The sequence below is a fragment of the Eufriesea mexicana genome, unplaced genomic scaffold (genome assembly GCF_001483705.2).
Source record: "Eufriesea mexicana isolate 0111107269 unplaced genomic scaffold, ASM148370v2 scaffold657, whole genome shotgun sequence".
Classification (NCBI taxonomy): Eukaryota; Metazoa; Arthropoda; class Insecta; order Hymenoptera; family Apidae; genus Eufriesea; species Eufriesea mexicana.
The window spans coordinates 434,818-455,844 of NW_016908821.1; the positions used below are offsets into that span (position 1 = coordinate 434,818).

General features: G+C 25.8%; 4 protein-coding genes across 9 annotated transcripts; 2 read left to right on the plus strand and 2 right to left on the minus strand.

Moving 5' to 3' along the window:
• Positions 1 to 13: 13 nt before the first annotated feature.
• Positions 14 to 8,434, minus strand: Vinc (vinculin). 6 transcript variants are annotated; one of them, XM_017898272.1, is made up of 20 exons: positions 8,306 to 8,434; positions 7,116 to 7,223; positions 6,894 to 7,039; positions 6,534 to 6,810; positions 6,230 to 6,430; positions 5,916 to 6,156; positions 5,596 to 5,828; positions 4,916 to 5,282; positions 4,405 to 4,833; positions 4,214 to 4,305; positions 4,045 to 4,138; positions 3,642 to 3,686; positions 3,239 to 3,358; positions 2,984 to 3,055; positions 2,370 to 2,399; positions 2,122 to 2,246; positions 1,808 to 2,047; positions 1,638 to 1,728; positions 1,442 to 1,477; positions 14 to 252 (listed from the first exon to the last, which is right to left on the minus strand). In XM_017898272.1, exons 1-20 carry the CDS (start codon positions 8,360 to 8,362, stop codon positions 83 to 85), a joined length of 3,174 nt encoding a protein of 1,057 aa, XP_017753761.1. In that variant the 5' UTR covers positions 8,363 to 8,434; the 3' UTR covers positions 14 to 82. The 6 variants fall into 6 exon arrangements, with proteins under 6 accessions (XP_017753761.1, XP_017753762.1, XP_017753763.1 ...); XM_017898273.1 differs by lacking the exon at positions 2,370 to 2,399; XM_017898274.1 differs by lacking the exon at positions 1,442 to 1,477.
• Positions 8,435 to 8,698: 264 nt separating this feature from the next.
• Positions 8,699 to 9,713, plus strand: LOC108546322 (protein FAM173B). The gene is made up of 5 exons (XM_017898335.1): positions 8,699 to 8,787; positions 8,887 to 8,976; positions 9,042 to 9,214; positions 9,290 to 9,478; positions 9,558 to 9,713. Exons 1-5 carry the CDS (start codon positions 8,775 to 8,777, stop codon positions 9,711 to 9,713), a joined length of 621 nt encoding a protein of 206 aa, XP_017753824.1. The 5' UTR covers positions 8,699 to 8,774.
• Positions 9,714 to 10,003: 290 nt separating this feature from the next.
• Positions 10,004 to 14,285, minus strand: LOC108546303 (sodium-coupled neutral amino acid transporter 9 homolog). The gene is made up of 10 exons (XM_017898314.1): positions 14,096 to 14,285; positions 13,793 to 13,961; positions 13,437 to 13,495; positions 11,661 to 11,818; positions 11,424 to 11,588; positions 11,285 to 11,344; positions 11,034 to 11,213; positions 10,677 to 10,879; positions 10,501 to 10,605; positions 10,004 to 10,421 (listed from the first exon to the last, which is right to left on the minus strand). The coding sequence occupies exons 1-10, from the start codon at positions 14,260 to 14,262 to the stop codon at positions 10,014 to 10,016; spliced, it is 1,674 nt and encodes a 557-aa protein (XP_017753803.1). The 5' UTR covers positions 14,263 to 14,285; the 3' UTR covers positions 10,004 to 10,013.
• A 1,163-nt stretch (positions 14,286 to 15,448) lies between these two features.
• Pgm1 (phosphoglucose mutase 1) lies at positions 15,449 to 18,249 on the plus strand. Its single transcript, XM_017898309.1, has 7 exons — positions 15,449 to 15,842; positions 16,049 to 16,487; positions 16,560 to 16,762; positions 16,837 to 17,038; positions 17,118 to 17,310; positions 17,652 to 17,835; positions 17,919 to 18,249. Exons 1-7 carry the CDS (start codon positions 15,594 to 15,596, stop codon positions 18,141 to 18,143), a joined length of 1,695 nt encoding a protein of 564 aa, XP_017753798.1. The 5' UTR covers positions 15,449 to 15,593; the 3' UTR covers positions 18,144 to 18,249.
• The last annotated feature ends 2,778 nt before the right edge of the window (positions 18,250 to 21,027 follow it).

Sequence of the window (21,027 nt, forward strand, 5' to 3'; positions counted from 1 at the left end):
ATATAGTGTGGAATCTGTCAAAATGTATTTAATGTTAAGAAGTCTTATCGTCTATCATACTTCACTTTCATTATTGCATTCATTAGTATTGATACCAAGGTTGTCGTCGCACCCATCGTAATTTCATACCTGATGCAGTACGTATTTTTATACTGGCACACTCTGCTGCACGGACAGTTTCTTTTACACTTTGCATGAGATTCTGTGCATTTCCAACTAGCATATCAGTGGCTTCCTGATCTTCTTCTGTGCCTACATATTTAAAAACATTTTAGATACAAATTAAACATTAAGTAAATAAGAAATATTTAATCAAAAATTAAACTAAAAAGAGTTTTTAACACATTTCATGGTCAAAGGGAAATAAGCATAAGATAACCAATTTAAAAGAGTACGTATGCTAAATTTAACAACAAATTTTTTTATACCTACTAAGGGTCCTTGAAAATTCAAATTCTGTTATAAGGAATGTGCTAAAATTAAAAGTATTGATTTCTATTATTTTATAAAGTATATTACATTATATGATTAATATACATAGCATTTAAATAAAAATAGACCATTTATAAATAATTTCAATAAAATAAATATTCAATTTTTTGATATATACATGTTATGTGCTACAAAGTAAATTCTTATTTACAAGTATAGTAAGGAATGTGACATTGTGTAATGAATCTATTATGTACATTGAAAACTACATGCAAACATATGAATACCAATATTCTCTACTGGATAAAATTATTATGTGTACATTCTTGTATATAAAATTGCATAATTTAAAAACACAATTTTTTAAGAGCAATAATAGACTGTGTAAAGATAAAAAGTCATGCAAACAGGACAAAATTACATTGTACATACTAATATTGATAAGATGAACAATACATGTTAAGAATAGAAATTTTATACTAAATAAAGTCAGTTTTACAAAAATAAGTAAAATGTACTATATATGTAGTATAAAATATATATTTTAGAGTAAAATGTTGCTTTTTTAGATATACACAATATTAATTACCACATATTATTTATTCGGAACTATATTTTCTATGCTAATTTGATATGCTTATTTAATGAACTTACTGCAGCCAATCAATTCGTCTACACCATGATGAGCAGAGCCATATTAAATGCAAACCATATGATTCATAAGATATCAACAATTAAATTAGAAATTAGAAAATTCAAAAATAATTTTAAATATATATTTTATAGTCTATTGAATAAAGATATTTCATATACAAATCAACATATTGCGATCTATTAAAAATAATTCTTTTTTATTTAAGTCTGAAATTATTATAGTTGTTCATCAATAAAACTAAAATATGCATGCATTATAATGCAGATGCAAAATTGTGGAATATTCAAACAATTAAAAATAAAAATTTTAAAGAGAATGATAAAAACATCAAGCATAATTTATCAACATTTTTACCATAAAGCATCAACTCTTCCCAGGTGGGGAGCATCTCTATGTATGAAAAATTCTATTAATAACTATTTTTTTTTTTAAACGATTATTTTAAAATATGAAACACCCCAACTTCTATAGTTCTTATCGATATTTTAATTTCAAATAATTAAAATATGTTTTATAATATATTCTAAGTTAAATAATTCGTATACAGTACCTTGTGCACCTAACATTGTAGCTTTCACTGTTGATAATATTTTTAATTGTGTGCCAATAGTAGGTATTCGTTCACAAACTTGAAGAAGATTCTACAAAACAAATATTAAAAGTATTAATTTTGATTATACAGACATATTAACAGCTATAAAAGATTAAGTATATACATACTGTACGAATACGTTTGTCGGTACATTCTCTAGCTAATTCCTTAGCTAAACGTGTTACTTCTTGAGAAGCTTCTGCAATGGCTTTAGCACATGCAATCAGATCCCTTTTATTACCACCCTCTCCTCTAACTAAACCGGATAATTTTCCCATTAAAATTGCCATCTTTTTTGCAGCGGCAATAATTTCATTATCTTTGCTTGACCATTGCCGTACTTCTTGGTGCAAACCATGAGCAGCCATCTAAAATTTTATGAGAATAATATGTTAATTTTATGTTTTTAAAAATATAGAATTCAAAAATAAATTTAATATACCATTATAGGCTGATTAGGTTGTGGTGCATGCATAAACATTTCATCCTCATCATCTGTTTCTGGTGGTGGGGGTCGTGGTGGAGGAATATCTCCACCAGGCAAAGGTGGACGTGGCGGGACAACTTCTGCATAAATTAAAATTGTTTATATAATAATTATAAGAATATTAGATTTTTCCCAAATAAATTAAATTGAATATATATATATATATATATCTATCATTGAAATATATCATATTTCATAATTACCATCATCATTTTCATAATCATAATAATAACCTATTATTTTACGCAGCATTAAAAATATAGACAAATTAGTAGCTTGGAACTATGTATTGATGTAATAATTATTATAGTAAAACATGCACTAATAAATATCACAACTATGCAATTTATTAGAAGACAAATAAAAATCACTAATGTTAAACCACTCAAAATAATGAATAAAATTATATAGAAATTAATATAATAGATGAAGATCATAAATTTATATCAATACATATTAGTACATGAAAAATGCGTTTGCTAATAGAAAAAAAATGTCATGTAAATTATAAAAAGCAGTAAATTATTTAATGCAATGTTTTTTCAAGTATTTAATAATATATATTTGTGAAATTCAATAAAAGTAACTGCAGTGCACTACCATTCTTCAATTATTATTATTCTTTAATAACCAAAAAAATTTTTTTTCTATTTTCTACTTATAAGTATGTATGTTCCATTTTTTAATTTCTATTATTTAAATGTATGAAATAATATATATTTAAATTAATTATGCACATGCTTCTTCCATGGGTAAACAAAGTTTTGAGCATTGAATACTTGCAGTTCCAAACCCAAAAATACTAGCTTTAAATTACCTCCATCATGAACTGATTTTTCTAACTCGTTTTCAGAAGCCAGTTCTTGATATAGGAGATCAGGGTTATCTCCTGACAAAAAAAAATAATTACTTTCATGTCTTCGTATCAGGAAACAATGTTGCTTTGGAAATTTATATTTTAATTTTCATTTTGAAGTATAATATTTATATATATTATTTAAGGAGAGAAAAGAACTAAGAAATAGATTTGGTTTAGAGTTTGGTTGCTTTCTTTTCAAATAATGGTAAATACCTTCACGGGCCCACTTTGGTAATGGACTGATAGAACGATGTTGGGATTTATTTGTGTTTAGACTAGAGCTGATGACACATAAATTGCTTGGTGATGGTTGATTTCTTAAAGGCTCACCAACTAGCATTTAAAGAAATGTTTGCAAATATTTAAATTTTTTTTATCAGAATGGTAAAATAAAATAGTGAAATTATATTAAGATATCTGACTATTTAAAACAAATACTATGTGTTACAAAATATTAAATTTAAAATGTAAAGTGAATTTAGTATTGCACACAATATTTTTGAATTATTAATATTGTTCATTTGTGTGTCTCTAATGAAGTTATATAAGTAGTATTGAACTAGTATAATATGATAATCAATCATGCATAAATTATCTTCATGCAAATGTATAGTACCTTTGTCTATGAAGTAATTATATTGACGGCTTGGCAATTGTTTGTCTGTAAGAAATATGTTGAGGTCTTTTATGTTATGAAAAAACAAATGTTTAAACTGTACCTAAGAGGACATATCATAATAAACAAATTTTATTTATCTTGTTGGATAATCAAAAACTGCAAAAATATAAATTAGTGTATAAGCGAAATAAATAAATTAACATAAACATTTTAAATACTTTAAAGTACAAGTATTTAAACAATGATGACAAAAGTATGAAAAAATATAAATTTATTAAACAATATTGAGTACTTATTCTCAAAGTAATCTAATTTTACAAATCATTTTAGTATTAAATATATCATTTTTACAAAACATAAAAGAGTTTAAGATGTACAAGAAGATGTTTTATTTGCTTACCATCATTAAGGTGTAACTGTGATATCTCTGGCGGGGGTATCAGATCTGGTTGAATTATAATAGCTTTACGAACTTGTCCTACATTAGATAGAAGCTACAATATGCAATAATAAATACATTAATAATACTGATAATAATTAAAACTTAATTTATGTTTTATATTACTGACCGCGCGATTACTTTCCCTCCAACGTGAAATTGCATTACTATCATTAATACTAATTGCGACTGACTTCGCATCTTGAACCATTGGAGCAACACCTAGATAATATAATTTTTGTGAAGTTTAACATGTTTGAAACAATCTAAGTAAACGATTTACGTGAATAATATTAAATAATGATATTGTATATCACTTACTATTTTGAAGAATATCTGTAGCCTGATTTACTCTCTGAATGAATGCAGGATCTTCACTATTATCGCTTTCTTGTTTTGCCACTAGTATTACCCTATTTGCTAATCTGGCAATGGCAGCTGTATTATCAACCATTTTTTGTGGATGGCTTTTTGCAATAGCTTCTTCACATAGAAATGAATGTTTTTGCATTTGTTCTTCAGAAGTTCTAATAAAATCTCCACTATCAGTAGCTTCATCACATAATGCACGTGCTCTTTGCATTGTTTCTGCATACTGTTGTCGTAAATTTTCAAAATGTTCATCCGCCGCTTTGCTGTCTGGATAAGTCATTCTAATTCGCCCAGCATTAATTAATTGTGGTGTTAAAGATTCAACTTGCGAAGCACTTGCAGTTAATGCTTCTGCTAATTTTTTATTCCCTCCACTTCCTAAAATTTACATATACTGCCTAATGTAAGTAAAATAATAATAGAAAACAGATTTATCAGAATAATAATAGTATATTCATACCGCCAGCAGCCACCATTCTAGCTGTTTTTGTTGCTCTATTGGAAAATGTTTGAAGCGCATGTGTTTTATCATTGAAATTTTGATCGCGGCCTGAAGATCCTTCTGGAGCTAATACAGCATCCGTGAACTGTTTTAGAGGCGTCGTTATATCGATAAAATCTTCAACTACTCTGGATACAACAGCTTGTTGTATTCTGTTTTTAAGTTCGTGCAATTTATGTGACAATTGACGAGCGATTTCTTGAGCACGAGGAGTATTCCCTTGACCATGAGAACATAAATCTCCAAGTTGATGAGAAAGATTGTCAACTTCATCACAAAGTTGCAAAATTTCTGCTTTATGTATTCCTGGTAAACCCTCAGCAACCTAATGTTTAGAGTATAAACCAACTAATAAACACGAGAAAGATTAGAAGTTCGTCGTATACATACAAATTATAATACCAACAGCATAATTAGATTGAATTGTTGTTATTAGTTATTAGAACAAATATTCAAACTACACACGTAACTTACACTTGCTACGTGTCGTTGATTCTTTCCGTTTGCGGCATTTAAATTATTAAAATTAAATGGTAAAACTTTGAATTTATAACTATAACGTACCCATACAGTTAATAAAAAGAAAAAAAAATGAAGAAAAAAAGAAAAAATAAATTGTAATATTTAATTAATCATACCTTCTTTCCCTCGTGTATAATTAAAGCTATAGCTTTTTGACCAAGTCCTTTGTCATCGTGTTGTGGATTAAGAAGCCACTTATTTGCTTGCTCTAGACGACCTGCAACTGTATGAGCAGTTTGTGTAGTTCCTGATTTATCAGCAGCAACTATGGCAGAGGCAATAGAGCTGCGAAGTTCATTTGTTCTTTCTTTTATGCCTCGTGCTAGAGCTTCTGCTTGTGGTATAGTTCCTTTAAAAATAAAAATATGAAAGAAGTTAGAGAAAAGATACATTTATGAAACGTATGTTATACTCATACATATATAATTATATAAACCTTTTTCATTTTGTCTTAATTCGCAAAGCCCATTAGTCATAGTAACGATTTGTGAAGTTAATTTTTGTAATGGTTCTGCTTGTGATGGTGGGAGATATCTTTCTGCTAATCGTACTGCTTGTTCAACTATTTGACGAAGACTCTTTTCTCCTATTCCACCACGTAAAGCAAGTCCATCATCCAACCAATCATAAGCAGCTCTTATTCTAGATTCTATAGCACTCTGTGCCTTTTTTAAAACCTTAAAGAAAGAAAGTAGGGGAAAAGGGAGTAAAATTCTACTTTTCATGTTAATATTTCTAAATGATACTCACTGTTAATTGATCAGCATCCCATTCTTCTTCGTCATATGTTGTAAGTTGCAATACTCTGATAATTTCATTTAATTCATCTGACATTCTTCCAGATAAATAATTACGATTTTCAGCTGCTTCTTCTGCTCCTTTACCTCCTTGAGAGATAATATGAATAAATATTTTCATAGAGCAAATGAGAATTGGTGCAAGTGTTTTTACCTGTTACAAATTTCAATTACTGTTGTTTATTGTTAACATTAATAACCTTAATAATTATAATAATAATTATAAATGTATTGATACTAATTATTTCTGTACTTACCTGCTCTAAGCAGCGTACCAAAATTTCTCTGTGCACTTGATGAGTTAACTCTTTTTCACGAGCACTTACTTCTCTTGATACTTTACTAAGGCAAGGACTTAAATTTTTAAGAAAATGAACTAAATCTTCCATTGTTTCAATAACTTCTGTTACTGCTAAATAATCTAGTACTCGTTTACATTCTCTAATAATTTTACGTACTTCACTTTCATCAAAGCATAGTAATAAAGAACTAGTTCCTTGAAGAATCCCACGTGAACCTTCTATAAGCTTTTTTCTAACAAATTGAAAGAATTATATTATTAACTTAATGATTATATTGACAATCTTATAATATGTCTTTTGCTCTATATTTAATACCTAGCTGGTCCAGAATATGGATCATGTTTTAACATAGCTGATGCCTCTTCTAAGAGACGTGATGCTCCCTCAACACGTTGTAATGCAGCAGGCATATCTTGTTTAAGCAAAGCATCATCAGAAGAATTAATTGTTTCTTTTCCTACCTATATATAAATAACAAATTTGAAGAAAAATAAGTAGATTGTTACAGAACAATTTTAGTTTCAAAATATAATTTACCTTCACAAGATTTGCCACTGCCATACTGACTGCTTGTACAGGTCTTCCCAAATCAGGCATTGCATTTCCATCTTCTGCTTCTTCATGTAAGATGACAAGCCGTGAAACCTATATTATATAAATATAAGTAATATAAAATTTCTTATAAATAAGACTCAAAAAATTATTTATATCATTAATTTATATTTTATGATCATTTTTATTTTACACATTTAAAAAACAATAAACAAAAATTTAAATAGACACATATTATTAACAAAACATATAAATAAAAGTATACATAAAAATATGACAATATAAAATAAATTTTTTAATTATCATTTATAGGATCTTTTGATAAAGCAAAATTATATATAAAAGATATACATTTTTGAATGATTATCAATAACAATATATCATAATTTTGAAATAAAATACTTTAAATAATTTTTCATTCAACATTTTTTTTATATATTGACATTTTTACATGTTTATTTTGCATTAGCATTGAAACTGTATTAATTAAAATGTACAAAAGGATATTCAATATAAAGGAAATTAGTAATTCTACATGTGTAACGTGTGGGATGATTTAATGATTAGTAGATTCTTGCATGTCCTTTTTTGGAAATACTAAGTGGTTTCAGTCTAGATGACAGTTTTTCATAACAACCATATGCTGGGATTAAATTTCATATAGCTAGCTTTTAGACTTAAAGATGAATTTAGTATCCCTGCCCTATATTTGTAGAATGATGTCATAGTTCTATATAAAGAAAGACAAGTCACTTGGTAAAACTTTATCAAGATAAATACTATTATTCATAATAATTCATACTATTATACTAAAATAATAAAGTATCCTTTATAATATGTTACTTCTAAATGTATATTTAATAGTATATATTTGATAAATAATTTTAGACTAACAGATTCTTGATATACCAAAATGTTGTAGAGATATATTAAATATAATATATATGAAAAATATTTGTGACATATTTTACATGCATATTATTACAAATAAATTATTTTTTAAAAATCAAATTAATTAAATAGCTTGTTTTATTGAAATAGTGTCTTAGTTTCTTCTTTTTCTTTTTTTTACAAATAAAAAAATTAATTATATTTTTAGAAACACAACAAACTTAATAATTTTCTATATATACAATAAATAAAGAAATAAAAAATTGAAAAATAAATATAATTACCTGCTGTGCGACAGGTTCGAGAATGCTTTCTATGGTTTTTGTATGAAATACCGGCATCTTAATAATTTTTGTCGTTCGAATGCAAAAATACCAATTATCAGAACTTTATATAAATAAAATTACGTTAAAAATTTAATGAAAGAGTTACACATAAAAACATTAACTTAAAATTAAAGGATAAAAGAAATTATTTCACGAAACAATATAGAACAACTCATTCTACGTATTACGACAATAAGAAAGTACGTAACTCTAGCTATAATAGATCACGATCAAGAAATACGATTGTACTATTCGAGAAAGTTATATCGATACATAAAAACCTAGGGAAACAGAGTGGCCATATTTCAATATTCATAAGTTACTAAATCCTTCTGGCAGAATTTAGATATTTTGTAATGCTTATAAACTACATATATTTTCCAGATATAAACAAATAAGGAATTTTTACATTGTTGGTGAATATTAAATGTATAAAATGTGTAAGATTTATAACTTTTAAATTACTAAGTAAACTGAAATCTATAAATTTATTCCTAACCATTATAGTTATAAATTTTTATTTTTGTCAATTTAATTAGCAGAGATTAATGGAATAAATTATGTTACTTCATCACAAAAAATATCGCAAAAAACATCCAAACTTGGTTTATATCTTATTGGAATAACAGGTAGCGCTATGAAAAATAAATTATGTCAATCTACATAAATGTCATTCATTTATGTTACATTTTAGGTGGTATTGCAACAGCTATTAGTGTGATATGTATTCCATTCGTGAGTCCCGCATTTCGTAAAATATGTTTGCCGTATGTACCAGCAACAACTCAACAAGTACAAAATGTATTGCAAGCTTTAGAAGGACGTGCTGGTTCTTTAATTGACCTTGGTAGTGGAGATGGACGTATAGTAAATATTTTACTGTAAAAATATTAATAAATTATTAATCAAGATACACACGTAAGAGTATGATTTTATAAATAGGTTTTTGCAACAGCAAAATCAGGATTTAAAGCCCATGGAATTGAATTGAATCTGTGGTTGGTATTATATTCTAGACTAAAAGCTTTAATTACAAGATCATTTTTAAAAACAACATTTATAAGACAGAATTTATGGAAACATAACTTAAAAGAATATGATAATATTGTTTTATTTGGTGTTGATCAAATGGTATATTTTCTGTGTTACTCGTTATATACCAAAATAATTATGTAGAACCAATATAATTAATATAGTACAATGCTTACAGATGAAAGATGTTGAAACAAAGTTTGTTAAAGAGTTACAAGAAGATTGTGTGATAGTTACTTGCAGATTTCCGCTTCCAACTATGAATGCAATTAAAATAATTGGCGAAGGGGTTGATACTGTTTGGGTATATAAGATTGCAATGAGTTTAAAATAATGTAATAGGTATAGAATGAAATACTTATAAATATTGTAAATTAATATTATTTTAAACATTTTCATGCAAAAAGTAATTAATATTTTTATGATATTTAAATAATACGTAAGTTATATTTTAATACTTATGTATTGTTATTAATTAATTACTTACTTATTTTACATTCATAAGATAAACATTATTACAGTCATATAAACATTTTTGTTTATATCATCATTTGGTTTTTAATTGCATTATAATACTAAAAATAAAATTTTATATTGATTTAAAGTACTTAATAAAATTTAAAATTGTACATATTTAACATTCTGTAATAAAAAATTGAGCTAACAAATTTAAAAATCCAAATATTGGAATACTTATATGCAAAAGTGTAGAAAATATTGTTAATTTCTTTTGTTGTTTCAAAATTACCAAGTATAGTAAACTTGGTAAGGTGAAGACATAAATAAAACCGCTCAAGGCACCTGTATATCGTATTATTGTACCAATATAGGGCACAAACACTGCAAACAAAATACATATAGATACCAAAATAACATTAACTATAATAACACATCCTGTATCAAATGTTTTACATATTGATGTAAGTAACTGAACACGCATCATATATGCAAGTAATGGATAAACAGTTAGTAATTGAAAAAGAAGAACAATTCGAGCACCTACTGTCAAACCACTCCATTTTTGAAAGTTATTTAACAAGTTCTGTAAAGGAAATTTAATTTTATTTTTAATCCTTTTTTTATTTAGTAGTTAATGTACTTTATTACTTAATTTTACTTACATCTTCAATACATGATTTACTCAGTGGAAAACATACATAAAATACTACACCTACTACAATGTAAGTTAAAGTAACAAGGACATAAGCTACTGAAAGATCTCTTCCCTGCAGTTAAAAGATAAAACTTTTCAATAGTTTAATTCAATTTATAACAAAAAGGGAATACAATTACTTACATTTTTACTTTGATCATGATTGTTCTGTATTATAGTAATTATAATATTGTGAATGAAAAATGATAATGCCAACATTCCAGAGAGGGCAGGGAATGAGAACTTCAATGTCCAACTTCTTTCCCATTCTGTTTCATTCATATTAATACCCCATGAAAATGATTTAACCAAAATAAAGACAATCAAATATATCACTGACATGGTTCCTGTGAGACACATAAAGATATAATTTCAGAGAACAAAATATAAATTTAAAAATGAAATTCAAATTGTAACCTAAAGAAAATGTAAACTTTGCAAATCATTTGCTTACAGTATAATCATTAAAAGAAGGGAAAAAGACAAATATCATTTACTTACCAAGAGAATTAAATTTTGTAAAGAAAGTGGGACTATTAAAATTTAAGAATGGAAATATTAATAAACCAAGAAAAATGGGAACTGTTTTATACAAATCCCAAATTGGTCCCAAAGTATTATATGTATAATCATGAATTACTAAGTTTGTACTATTATGAATTACTTTTTTTGAACACAGTACTACAATTAAAATAATAATACTCATTAATATTTGAATATCTATAACATACAATACACATGCATACGCTTACCTTCTGATGAATAAGAAGTGTTATCATTCTTAGAATATTGAGATATTTTAACTATACTATCTATACAAAAAATAATATAAAACTTTGTAATATGTAATCAATTTTACATAAAGAATAAAATTAATTTATACATATTTACCATATGTGAAATTTACAGAATTATATAAGAAGTTGGACATTAGAATCCAATAAGCTATAGTTGCACCCAACAAAACTGTAATGCTAAAAGTTTTAGCAACATATTCTACCCATTTGTTAAGATATATCCGACATAATTCGATTACTTCTATACCTTTCTTTCCACCTAAAATATTAAATTATTATATTTTTGTATTGCCTTGCCTGAATTCATGTAAAAAATTAAATATTTCTTTACCATAATATTTATGTACAAGTAGAAGACAGTAAGCAGTATACAGACATAAACCGCTCATCACAAGTATTAGAATGATACCAGGAAAAAAACCAGCCATTTGAATACCCCATGGTATTGTTAATAAAGAGGAACCTAATATTGTGTTCCATATAGAAAATCTATAAGTATGAAAGTGTATAATTGTAAGCTATAATAATATTTATTTAGAGATTGTTACATTACAAAATATGAAAAGGGAAATATAATTATTTAAAAATCAAAAATATTTTAGTTTTTAACAGAAAGAAAATGAACTTAACGAAAAAATTTTCTTTTGTAAACTCAGAATTTTCATTTGACGAAATAAAAAAGACAAATAATTATTCAAAATGTTGAATATATTATTATAAAAAATTTGGAATTACATACAATATATTTATAATAAAGTGTATTTTACCATAAGTATACTTTAAAATTTTGTTAATTCAAAAACTTTTATGATACAATGTTATAAAATTTCATTTTAGTTGTAATTTAATACAAAAAAATGAACAAAAATAAAGCAATGATTGAAAACATTTTTGGCGTATCATAAATTAGAGCATAGCTCTTTAACTGGTTTCTAAATACATTAAAATTTATATTAATCGATGTTCAACCATAATATCTTATGCGGTTCCTTTGCTAGATACTAGCTACGGACATTGACCTTTTGGGTAGCCGTCTGTTGCCCAGGCAACCGACAGAGCACTAACCCCTTCTAATGTGAACATACCATGTAGTCGTCACAACCACCCGATGGTGGTCGAAACGTGAGTGAGTGATATTCACATTCATTTGATACTCCTATTCGTTTTCATGTCTTAAAACCATGCATTCACGGATCTTTAACTTTTTCTTTTTATATGAAAAATAGTAACATATCAATAAGTACAATATAAAATTTCTTTGTTCTATAATACTAATGTGTTAGGTGTATGCTTTTAAGATATGAAAACGAATGATTGTGTATCCAACTTTTAATAGTAATTAAAAATTTTGTATGACTGTGGAATTTACTATTACTGAAACACTTTAATATTATTTGAAATTCAATTTTGATCGAACTTGGTAAACAGAATTTCGATTTAAATAGGTAAGTGTATTTAATATGATTTAATAATATTTTACAATAATGAGACACCTAACTTTTGAATTTGCAATACTAAAAAATTCAATAAATATTTATAAAAAAGATTAAAAATTCAGTTTATGCAGTTAAATTAATATCCAATATTATTTTTAGTACTCCTTTAAATGTTTAAATTCAAAAAATTTTGTTACTGTAAGAATAAATTGCTTTCTTCTACATATATTTTTTAAAGAGGTAGATAAAATAAATTATCAATCTGTTGTGTTTAAAATGCATATAGACAATTTCTGATGCAAGATTTCATTTTTCTCTCATCATCGACCTACTAAAAATATGACTACCAAGAGATAACAAAAAATTTATGAATGTGATTAGATTTCTGAACACTGTTCTAAGAGAATTGACCCAGAACCTTTTCTTGATGATAACATGATAGCTGACAGTATTTATAATTAATACTATATTATAGTATTAATGTTAAATTTAATATTATATTCATGAATACATGAACAAAAATATTTACAAAAATTTCCTTTTGTTTATTTTTTTTGCTTTTCTTCTTTTATTATCAATGATAATATGAAATATAGAATTCTAGAAATATTTTTGTACTGTATAATATATTTAAATAATATTATTGAATATTATTGAATTTAGTTACTTACATTGTGACTAATGAGCTTTGTTTTGATTTAATATCCTTGCATGTAGTTTCTATAGTTTCCTGTTACAATAAAATCTAAGATAAACATTTAATTGTAAAATTTTCCAGTAATAAAATCATTTTGCTTATATTTCTTATAATCATATATTCCATAAAAATAAAGAAATTGTATTAAAATCTCACAACTCATTCAATGGTATTAAAAATTTTAAGTACAAATACTTTTACTAAGTATAATTTAATTGTTACAGTAAAATATAATTAAAGATAGTCATTCAATATTACTTGTATTCCACCTTGATATACATAAACATTGCAATAAAATATGCAATTGTATATCATTTGTGATAATCTTACCAGATCAGTATTATGGATTTCATAACATTTGTCTTGTGTTACATTTAATGAGGAAGAAGCATTGAGTACTAAAGGTGTAATTAAACTATGGTCTTCATTAAGAGGTGGTGGTCTTTTAGGTACTATGGTAATGTTAGAATGTAGACTACAGGTTTCTAAACTACCATACCTAGAAGAAATTATCCATTAAAAACCTAAATAATTATTATTGACAATAATTCTGAAAATGGTATTTAGTAGAAAATGTAATACTGTTTCACTTATAATAAATAGATTAATGAATAATAAAAACGAAGATGGTACTTGAAGAAACTATTTTTAGGAGTATAGTCTAAATCACTAGTTTCAGAATCTTGAAATATAACATGTTCTGCACTAGTGTGAGATCCTGAAGAAAGTAAAGGTGCACTTTCTGATCCACTATCATGCTGTATAATGCAAGATTTCCAATCATTTTTACATTTATACATGTTATATTTAACTTATATATATATATGCATACTACACAAATGGATCTATCAAAACAAAGAAAATATGTTATTAAATATTTAATTTATATATTTTAATTTGAAATAATACAGAAATTACTCACTTAATACTTGATGATGTATATTAATATATCCAAGTGTTAAGTTTCACTAAAACTTTTTGGAATTTAATGAATTAAGTTTGCAATAAATTATGAGTTAAAAATTAATTGAATGAAATTGAAATTCTATAATTTGTTGTTTACATATTCTTTCTTTAAAATTTGTATTAGCACAATAAAAGAATGATTAAAAATCGCAAATTTATTTATTTTTACTTTCTAAATTAAAATTTTGTCTATTTTTTATGTATAATATAATTACTATATTATGTTACTTTTTAAGGTATATACACTTTCGCGACTGTAACTTCAAGAAAACTGTTGTTTTAAACAACTATGCGCCTGTTTTGTAAATCTCCGTACTTATATCGGACATCCTTGACATAACAAGCTCCCTCCTCTTTATTTTTCTTCACTAATGCTGGTCAACATAATAAGTAATAACCATCCACGCGTGCGTGTACTTTTTACTTATATTTTTTCTTCTACATTTTCGAATACCGTTGAAAGAAAAAAGATATCAAAATATTTGTTGAATAACAAGATATAAGAAATTAAAATGACGTAATATATTTTTTTATTTAGAAAAATAAATTTTTCTGCGTTATTAAGTAATTTTCTTCATTGTTTTCATTGCATAAATGTTTCATAATTCTTGAAATACTAATAATTAAAAATTCTGTTGCATTTAAAAAGCGTAAATTTAATGAACGATATTGGATGAATTGTTTCTCATATGAGAACATTCTCAAGAAAGTTTGTATGCTAAATATATTCGTTTAAACATTCAAGCGATAAGACAAGTTTAGTTTAGCATTTATACTTGCTTACATGATTTATATTAAACGGAAACTACTACTAAAATCAATAAGGTGTTGATATAAATTTGTTATTATTGAAATTTGTTATCGAATGTTTACATTCTATTATCAAAGTTATATTGTAAAAGTATTTGTATATCACATTTAAAAGATTCATCTTTACAAAGCTGATATTATTAGTCAGTAATAAAGCGCGGGCGCAATGTTTCAAGATGGTGACCCATGCCCTTGTGTGTCATTGGTAGACAAAGTTCAGTCTGCTAGCAGGCATCGAGGACGTGTTATGAAACCTTCAAATCGTCAAATCTACATTTTCTTTATTGTATAGATTAATATACAAGCAGTTCTTCTTTGTTTCAGTTACTATCACATTAAGTGTAATATTTGAAAAATGTCAAACGTGGCAACGAGTAAAATTGTAGAAACCCAAATATACGACGGTCAAAAGCCGGGTACGTCTGGATTACGAAAAGCTGTGCGAGTTTTTAAACAAGAACATTATACAGAAAATTTCATTCAAGCAATATTGGAAGCCCTTGGAGAACAATTATCTGGTAGTACGTTAGTTGTTGGTGGTGATGGAAGATATTATGGGAAAGTGGTTGTCGAAAAAATTATTAGGATCGCTGCAGCTAATGGAGTAAGTTATTTATTTATTAAGAGTTTTCGTTTAATTCGTTCAGATTTAAATGCTATAAAACAGGTTAAAAGTGTTTTATTTTTTTAAACAACTATTATCTTTCCAGTTTTATTATTGCAGAATCATTTAATTTAATTCAAATAATTTTTGTACTAAGAATATATAAAGAAATAAAAATAAAAGATAAATTTTATTCATTGTAATAGGTAAAGAGATTAATTATTGGACAAAATGGAATACTTTCAACTCCAGCTGTGTCTACTATAATAAGAAAATACAAAACTCAAGGAGGAATTGTTCTAACAGCATCTCATAATCCTGGTGGACCAGATGCTGATTTTGGTATCAAGTTCAATTGTGAAAATGGTGGTCCTGCTCCAGATCATGTTACAAATAAAATTTATGAGATTACGAAAGTGCTCAAGAGTTATAAAACTATACCTGATATAGCTATAGATATAAGCAAGATACAGAGTACTATAATCCAGGTTGATGGAAATCCATTTACAGTAGATATAATAGATTCTGTGAATGATTATTTAGAGCATATGAAAAATATCTTTGACTTTTCTAGTATTAAAATATTATTGCAAGGAAGTAACAATCATCCTCCTTTTAAAGTTCTAATTAATGCAATGAATGGGGGTATGTAAAACTTATATTAATATAAATTTTATTGTTTAGCATATTTATGCAATGTTACATAATAATTTCTAGTTACTGGTCCATATGTAAAACGAATATTTAGTAATGAATTAGGTGTTGATGATTCAAGTATTGTTAATGCAATTCCATTAGAAGATTTTGGTGGACTTCATCCTGATCCAAATTTGACATATGCCAAAGATTTAGTGAATGCTATGAAAAATGGTCCATATGACTTTGGTGCTGCTTTTGATGGAGATGGAGACAGAAATATGGTAAACAAAATTTTTTAATCAATGTAAGAAATAAATAAATAGAAAATATCAATTTGTGCTTAATGTCCTTATAGATATTAGGCAAAAAAGCTTTCTTTGTAACACCTTCTGATTCATTAGCTGTGTTAGCTGCTAATTTAAATTCAATACCATATTTTGCAAAGACTGGTATTAAAGGATATGCTAGATCTATGCCAACAGGTGCTGCTGTAGATAGAGTTGCAGCTAAAAATGGTATTAAACTTTATGAAGTACCTACAGGCTGGAAATATTTTGGTACATACTAATTTCTGAGCATACTTTTACAGCATATGTTGAGTACATTTATTACATTTTATCAATGTTATACTATTAGGTAACTTAATGGATGCTGGTCATCTATCTCTTTGTGGGGAAGAAAGTTTTGGCACTGGGTCTGACCATATACGAGAAAAAGATGGCATATGGGCTTGTCTTGCATGGCTTAGTGTAATTGCAAAACTGCAGAAATCTGTAGAAGATATATTGTTAAATCATTGGCAAATATATGGAAGGAATTTTTTCACGAGGTATTACTATTTATTATATTTTACATGCTAATTGACGACATTTTTGAAAAAAGGACTTATAAACTAAAATGACAAATTGAGTAAATCGTATCAGAAGTTTTAATTCTAACAAAGACCAAATGTATACAAGTAAATAAAATGCTCCCCATTTATCTTAATTGTCGGAATATTGTTTAAATTTTAGAGGAATATTTTTAAATATATGGTAATTCATTAAAGAAAATTTACAAAAATAACGCTTATCAACCTGTGGATCCCTTTTTCAAAAATATCCTCAATTATTATTGTGTTCTATTTTCTAATTAAGTTCTAATTTAATAATTTTATACTATATGCATTAGATATGATTATGAAAACTGTGATTCTGAAGCAGCAAACAAAATGATGCAGCATATTGAATTAGAAATACAAAAACCTGGGTTTGTAGGTTCAAAATTAACATCCAATGGCAAAACATATATTGTAAAATTAGGAGATAATTATTCTTATATAGATCCTGTTGATGGGAGCCAAGCTAGTAAACAGGTATTGTATTCTGATTTGCAGGTTTTGCATAACATAACGATATATTGTAACAGTATGGATTTTTATATAACTTTATATGACAGGGTTTAAGAATTCTATTTCAAGATGGTTCCCGTATAATTTACCGTTTATCTGGTACGGGAAGTTCTGGAGCTACTATTCGTGTGTATATTGATAGTTACGAAGATGACCCAGCATCTTTAAACAAAGATGCTCAAGAAATTCTTAAGCCATTGGTTACTATTGCGTTGGAGCTAAGCAAATTACGCGAATTTACTAGTCGTGAGACACCAACCGTAATTACGTAATACATAGGTTCTTTATCGTTAACAATTACTTTATTAGAAGTATATAAAGCAGAGAAAAAAGAGAAAATGTTTTACAATAAAAGCCACTTAAGTAGAAGAATGTCACTTCTGACTCATCATTTTTTACACATGTCTTTTATGACATTATGAATTGCAATGATCTTGCAAAATGACATTATGTAATCGCATATGGTACATGAATCACAAGTTCGGTAAAATTATTATTATTGTCTATATATAGATAATTGAAATACTGTTCAATCACTAATATTTTTATGATTTTGGCATTAAATACTTGAATATCAATTATAACAATAGAAACTGTTTAATTATACAAAATCGTAAAAAAACGTTTGAATAATGTAATGTAATTCATAATGTCGCATGTGTAATTACTAAAGAACAGGTATTTTAACGAAATATTCAATATTATAAAAATAAATAGCAACGTGTTTCATACTTTTCTACACAGTATAGTAATTTTCTTATTTAATTATAAATGTTCTAACTCTGATATGGTTATTATATGTAAAAATATTTTTCTAAAAGAAAAATGAGAAAATTAAAAAGAAATTTTTGCATGAAACTCAATAATAAATCTAAGATCACGTGTGTCTTTATACGTGGAACTGTTGTTTGCTAAAGAAGTTCAAGCATGCATAAAGATGGAAATAGTTTAATCCTTCATTGTCTGTATAATGTTGCATAAATTTATAAAAACATTTAGTTAATTATATTGTAATTATGTTTTTAACCTAGTAAAGAACGTTGATTTTAAAATTGAGTAGTTTAAAAAATATAATTTGTTTATATAAAAAAATATTAAATATATCTGTTTGTATTTGCATTCTTATATGTAAAATAGTAAAGAATATGAATATACAACATTGTACGACATTTATCGAAGGGTTAATGAACAAAAGTATAACTTCAATTATAATTGAAACTAGTGTGTCATATTATTGATCTTTAACTATATTTTAATTTGTTTCATTATTCTTCCTATTTTTTTTTTTCCTTTTTTTTTTTTAAGATGGCGGTTGCACGTTTTAACGAAATAGGAGAGAAGTTTGTTATGAATTTCATATTATCTTTTTAATATTATAAAATTACAAAATGATTACTATCATTTCGATCAGATATATGTAAATGAAGATAAAAAGTATTAAAAAATTTATGTAACACATTTTATTTAAAAACAATTGTACCAAACATAAATTACTTATGAAAGTTGTAAATAATTGTAAAATGTTCATTTTTCTAATTGAAATAGAAAATTCATTTTAAACAGTACATGTTCAAAGTATATGTAACTTACTTTTTATTATCTTAAGAACAGATTAATTTATCAAAATCTTACATTGTGAAGTATTTTCTATATGAAGAAATTTAAAAAGAGCTCGTGTATTAATAAATATACATATGTATAAACATTGAATTTCAGAAACAAATGTCTTTTTTTTATATTTAATTTTGTAGATAGGAATTTTGTTTAATTGGTAAATATTAGTAGTTGTTTTATGTTATTGCTGTATATTATTACTAGCCATTCTTTATATTTATATAAAGAAGATAATTATTTCAAATATCATATAATGTAATCATTTAGTTCTATTCTTTTCTTACTTATATAGTGTAAACAAAATAACTATGATATACATTTTTTGTTATATTTTTTAATTATACAATGAAATACGAATTGATAAATTAAACAGGAATGTGTGTAAAAAGTGCTGTTTCAAATTTCTGAAAATCATGGAAGAAATACTTTTTAACATCATGATTTAGTGAAATTTGAAATTAATGAATATATTAATGTAGACTGAAAGTTTTTACCAATAAGATATTCGACACATCGTGTATATAATTATACAAATTAATTTGTGTTATAATTAAAATCATAACATATTAATAACATGGAATATAAAAATATAATTTTTGATAATACAAAATTAAATGGATAAAAGTGATTTTTATATAAATTTGTTTCACTTTACAATTCTGTAAAATATGCCGAATATCTTGTTAAAATTAATTGATAGAATAGGATATACCTAAAAATTTGTAAAAGTAAAATCAATATGATTGTGAAAGTGTAAGTGGTACAAACGAAGAGAAAAAATATAAAAATGTTAATTGATGTATGTAACAAAATTTATAATTGATATAATTAATTGAAAAGTTATTATAAATTTAATGATGTAAAAAACAACTATTTTTCTGTATGTATTACTTTTGTTAGTATAATATTTTTGATTGTTTTATTTTGAAATATTATCTTTGCAATGGAAATGAAACTGAGGAAACAAAAATACTGTAGAAATCTAATTTTAAAGTTTTAATTTATGAAGATACAAAATATTCACAAAATATGTATTATACATTTTAATTACATTTATTTTCATTTGCATATTCATTTGCTTATAAAGTTTTAAATAATGGCAGTATGCAGCAATATATACTTATGGAAATGGAATGTATTTCATAAAATGGAACTATGATATTGTATTGATATATTGGTGAAAATTTTAAACACATTGTAACTGCAGTACTTTTGAAAGAATTTCAAGAAAAATTTTGTAAATAGATGAAGGTAGGGAGGATACTTGGGGACCTGAGTCGATGCAACACCCATTCAATTTCATAGTTACATCACAAAGAGATGTAAAAAAGAAAGTAACTCAGTTATTTCCGATATTTTTGTTTCTTTTTATTATTAATTTATATATATACATATATTGATTGCTGTAATTAGTGAATAATAATACATTAAAATAAATAAGAAGAAATTCTTCTATTGGGTATAAATTCTATTGTGACTAGTGAATAATAATACATTAAAATAAATAAGAAGAAATTCTTCTATCGAGTCTAAATGAGTTAA